Source organism: Perkinsus marinus (genome assembly GCF_000006405.1).
Source record: "Perkinsus marinus ATCC 50983 genomic scaffold scf_1104296934368, whole genome shotgun sequence".
NCBI classification, from domain to species: Eukaryota; Perkinsozoa; order Perkinsida; family Perkinsidae; genus Perkinsus; species Perkinsus marinus.
The window spans coordinates 243,888-248,583 of record NW_003214825.1 but is presented as its reverse complement, the minus strand read 5'-3'; the positions used below and the strand labels follow the sequence as shown (position 1 = coordinate 248,583).

The following is a 4,696-nucleotide window of genomic DNA, read 5'->3' as shown; positions in this document are numbered from 1 at the left end:
CAAGCCTGCTAGTGCGTCTTGACCTCCGACGACTCCTGCATGGCGGGTTTTACACCTTGTTACGGCGCGTTTTGGTGCTCATCAGCTGCTCTGCTCAGTTTTGGCTGGATGCCTCCAAATATGAGAGTGAAACATGGAGGGATACCATTACGAACGATTCTCTTTCTGTTGATGTATAGCATTAGATCAGGAGCGGAGTAATAGATATACTTCCCGAGTAAAAGTTGGTATCTTGAGGCGCAATTTTAACACGTGTATGCTAAGAATATGTGGAGAAAACGTTTTACCGGTCTTCGACTTCTCACTAACTACGAAGTGTTTGGCCCTGAAACTTGGAGGTCATATCAGGTAAAGCATAAGTACATACCTCCCTGAGCCACAAGATGATACTCGTTGTGGTGGCTGTGCACGAGTCGAAAAACCGGATATGCTAAGAATATGTGGAGGGGTGTACTAAATGGAGTATATCGTCTGAGTATTTTGAAAGCACGGTGATGAATATTCGGTATCATCGTGAGTATGTTTGTTTTTGCGCAAAAATGATGACAACAGTTTCACGTTGATTTTTCAACTTTGACGAAATTTTGTCCGGAAATGTAATTCCTATTTTTATATTAGTTATGCTTCACCCAAGTTGTGTGGAGAGCTTCTACTGCAAGTCCGTGATGCATTGATAGATTGGGAAACGAGACTGGCGCCTGGTATCGGGGCGATAGAGAAGGACGGAGTTTTCGAATGTAAACCAACTGTGCTCTGTTATTATTCGACGTGTTTGATGGGCTGAACTTGTGGTGATTAGGTGAGATTTTATGGAGTTTTACGCGAAGTGGTGTGAAACTCGAGATATTCGCGGTGATATGCAGCAGTGTTTTTCATATCACTAGGTTGGTGAAACTTCACTTAATATATCAATAACGATTCTATCCATCATATTTTGATACTAATTTAGTCCATGGATGGAAATTATTGGAGTTTCACGACCCGTGAAGTGGTATAATACTAAATGTGAATTATAAGGCGTCTATGCTGATTCCGCCAACACCGATAATATAATTGTTTTCAAGTCAATTGTCAAATATGTTTTTCATATCACTAGGGTGAAACTCCATTGTATTTATTCAGTCGCTCCGAAAGCCCCGTTCGTCTGGTCTGAGGCTCAGGATGTGCTTCCTAAGATTTCACCTGTGTCGAGGAGATGGGATAGCGATCGAGATCTTTGCTCGATGCATGTTCCACTTTCGAGGTTTTATGTGATGTTGTATACACTCACGTTGCAGAAGTAAGATACTTCTCGTTGCGCACGCGGAAGATTTACGCGGAAATTGATCTAGGTGTGGTATGGAAGGAATACCAGTGCAACTTGGTGGTGATGGTGATGATGATGTTGAAATAACGAGGCTGGTGGAGTTCCCGCTGAGGTCGTTGGTTATGCACGAGGAAGTGTGCAGTGGTTTGTGGGTCAGAAATGGTAAGCAAGGTTGGTCCGGTTCCGTGGAGTTTCACCCGTGCTGTGAAAAACCTATTTCACGACTACTGCATATCACCGCGAATTTCGCGTTTTTCACCGAGTTTTACGCCACTTCACGTAAAACAGGTGAAACTCCAGTGTTGGAGGAATATGTGTTTGCTCTCCTCAGCACAGGAGTTAACTCATTTACATTGGAAACCAATATTATTTTCCCAAAATTTCCATAAAGTCGTCAGAACATGTAGTTGACCATGTAAATGTACTAGTGTAACAGGTTGCCCTGTTGATAGTTAACGTTATAGTTTTTGTGTCATGTGTCTTAGCCTAGCAGTAGACACATTACACAAAACGCTAATGATATCAACAACGCACAGACTGTCACACTAGGCCTTCGTGACGAAGGGGCGGAGCTCACTTATTCCATATCTATGAATTCGATCAATGAATTTGACATAGGTCCCCGGTTCGATCCCCGGGTAGGACATCTCTCACACTGTACTTGGTAGAGTAAAACGATTGACATTCATTCCTCAAATATTCGGCAAACGAGCCTATGAGCGGCAATATGTTCATTCGATTTATCACTCAGGTGACGCCGTACGATCCGAACATGAATTCTACGTTGCGAATTACTTCCATCACTCCTTTGCTGATGTTGACATACTAGCTGTGCTGCTCGGGAGTAAACTAAGCCGTGATTCTGGGAAATTCATAAAGTAAGAGTTGACCTGCTATAGTGCTGAGTGTGATTTTATTTCATCTACAAGATGTGGAGGAAAAGGGAATCGGAAAAAATGTCAAACATATTCCGCCACGTGCAACACTAAACGTATTCTTAGCGACAAGCTTGCATATATCTGTATTAATTTTTGAGTTCTATACTACTTTTATATACTTTCACTTTTACGTATATACTTCATATCGTTGCTATGTTCACCTGTGCTTTGTGTATTGCGATGTTTACCTACTTCATACGTCAGTTTTCGGTTGTGGAGAATAAGTCGATATCATTGTGGTCTAGTACGTCGATACACATACTGCTATAGATGTGTTGGTCACAATAAGGAAATTCTGAGGAAATTTTGAATTTTCTTGGTTGGTTTTTGTAATCTTGTTACTCGGATTCTCGAATAGAGCTTAATCAGTGAGTGAATTAATGCGATCAGCTGAGGGTAGCGAACATATACTCCTCCAACACTGGTGTTGGTATTATGTCGTTACTCTGCACCTCAGTTAGAATTATGCTAGTACATCTGAGTGTCGTTAAAATCTCAGTTGTTGAGGGATGAAGAATTTCCATGGACTGTGTGCATATTTTTTATCAGATACTTGTTGTCAGCTTTTGTGATTCGGCCGACGTTTGCCTGGACTGAGCATGTGCCTCCCTCGAGCTCATATTCGGTTGAGGAGGGGGAGAGATATGTGAAGAAACTCTGCTGTGTTGTCAAGGTGGGTATAAGGAGGTAAATAGGTTTGATGTGTCTGATCATATTGATAAACCAAACTTGTGAGAAAACAGTGGAGTTTAGTCTTATCGCAAAAACGACTAGTACAGTTTGTGCTATGTAGTGCGGGGGAAAATATGCACATGATCAACTACGTTTGTTGGCGATGACAATATGGAAATTTTGAGGAAATTCTGGGGAATTCCTGTTAGTTTCTGTGCACTCCCTCATCAAGTCGAGTTTAAACTTCTATAATTAGCTTTGGAAACTCCTGAGCCCAGCAGCTGAGGAAAGCGATTACATATATTCCTACTCCAACACTGTATAGGAAACTCCTGAGCTCAGCAGCTGAGGAAAACGATTACATATATTGCTACTCCAGCACTGTATGGGAAACTCCTGAGCTCAGCTGGTGAGGAAAGCGATTACATATATTCCTACTCCAACACTGTATAGGAAACTCCTGAGCTCAGCAGCTGAGGAAAGCGATTACATATATTCCTACTCCAACACTGTATGGGAAACTCCTGAGCTCAGCAGCTGAGGAAAGCGATTACATATATTCCTACTCCAACACTGTATAGGAAACTCCTGAGCTCAGCAGCTGAGGAAAGCGATTACATATATTCATACTCCAACACTGTATAGGAAACTCCTGAGCTCAGCAGCTGAGGAAAGCGATTACATATATTCCTACTCCAACACTGTATGGGAAACTCCTGAGCTCAGCAGCTGAGGAAAGCGATTACATATATTGCTACCCCAACACTGTATAGGAAACTCCTGAGCTCAGCAGCTGAGGAAAGCGATTACATATATTGCTACCCCAACACTGTATAGGAAACTCCTGAGCTCAGCAGCTGAGGAAAGCGATTACATATATTGCTACCCCAACACTGTATAGGAAACTCCTGAGCTCAGCAGCTGAGGAAAGCGATTAAATATATTTCTACTACTCCAACACTGATGTGGGTGGACCAGAATTGATCAGATACTCTGTGCGTTAGTATCACCTTATGTCTCGGGCACTACGGAGACTGGAGGCAAGCAGTATACCGAAGTGACTGCTAGACATCATTTGAGGCAGCGACTGGCTGTCGCTGGTCAATTAACGTAAGCTTGGGCAGTGTGGGAAAATATGCATATTGTCAATTACATGTGAATGTGGCGAGAATATGAAAATTCGGGAAAATTTTTTGGGAATTCTCGGTGGTTCCGGACAGGAACTACCTGTATATCTTTCTACCCGAATTCGTATATAAATTTGTATAGTTGGTGAGGAAAGTCCTGAGGTCAGCTGACGAATGCGAACATATATTCCTACTCCAACACTGGACTCGGGAGATCATGAGGTTTGCGAAGAACAAAAAATTTCAAGAAGTTATTTTAGGTGAGATAAGGATTCCCGCTGATATTTAATGTATATCAACGAAACATATAAATGATGTTCACGAATGAGTAGGGCGAGCGAGATTTACATCGGAGTTTCATCACCTGTTGGCAAAGAGTGTTCGCTCACTCCATATTGTGGTGGGTGCTGGGATGGACCACGCTCTCCGCTGAGCTTCTCGTCCAACTCGCTTCCCAACACCCACCACTGAAGTGGTGCGAAGTGGCGTAAAACTCGGTGAAAAACTCGCGGTGATATGCAGTAGTCGTGGAATATGTTTTTCATCATATCACTAGGGCGATATTGATGGTATTCACTTTAGGATGTCATATGCGAGAGACCCCCGTTTGGATAAGTTCACCAACACGTTAGCAGTAGCTGACGCGCAGTTGT

The 4,696-nt window shown here is 42.6% G+C and overlaps 1 protein-coding gene across 1 annotated transcript in view; it reads left to right on the top strand.

Annotated features, from left to right (window-relative positions):
- Positions 1-1,338: 1,338 nt before the first annotated feature.
- The window catches only part of Pmar_PMAR022608 (hypothetical protein), a gene marked incomplete at both ends in the record, with an annotated part of 3,832 nt that continues 474 nt past the window's right edge, over positions 1,339-4,696 (top strand). The window contains 4 exons of the mRNA XM_002784916.1: positions 1,339-1,458; positions 1,792-1,944; positions 3,905-4,026; positions 4,626-4,677. Coding sequence (XP_002784962.1) covers positions 1,339-1,458; positions 1,792-1,944; positions 3,905-4,026; positions 4,626-4,677 — 447 coding nt within the window. The remainder of the gene's footprint in view (positions 1,459-1,791; positions 1,945-3,904; positions 4,027-4,625; positions 4,678-4,696) is intronic.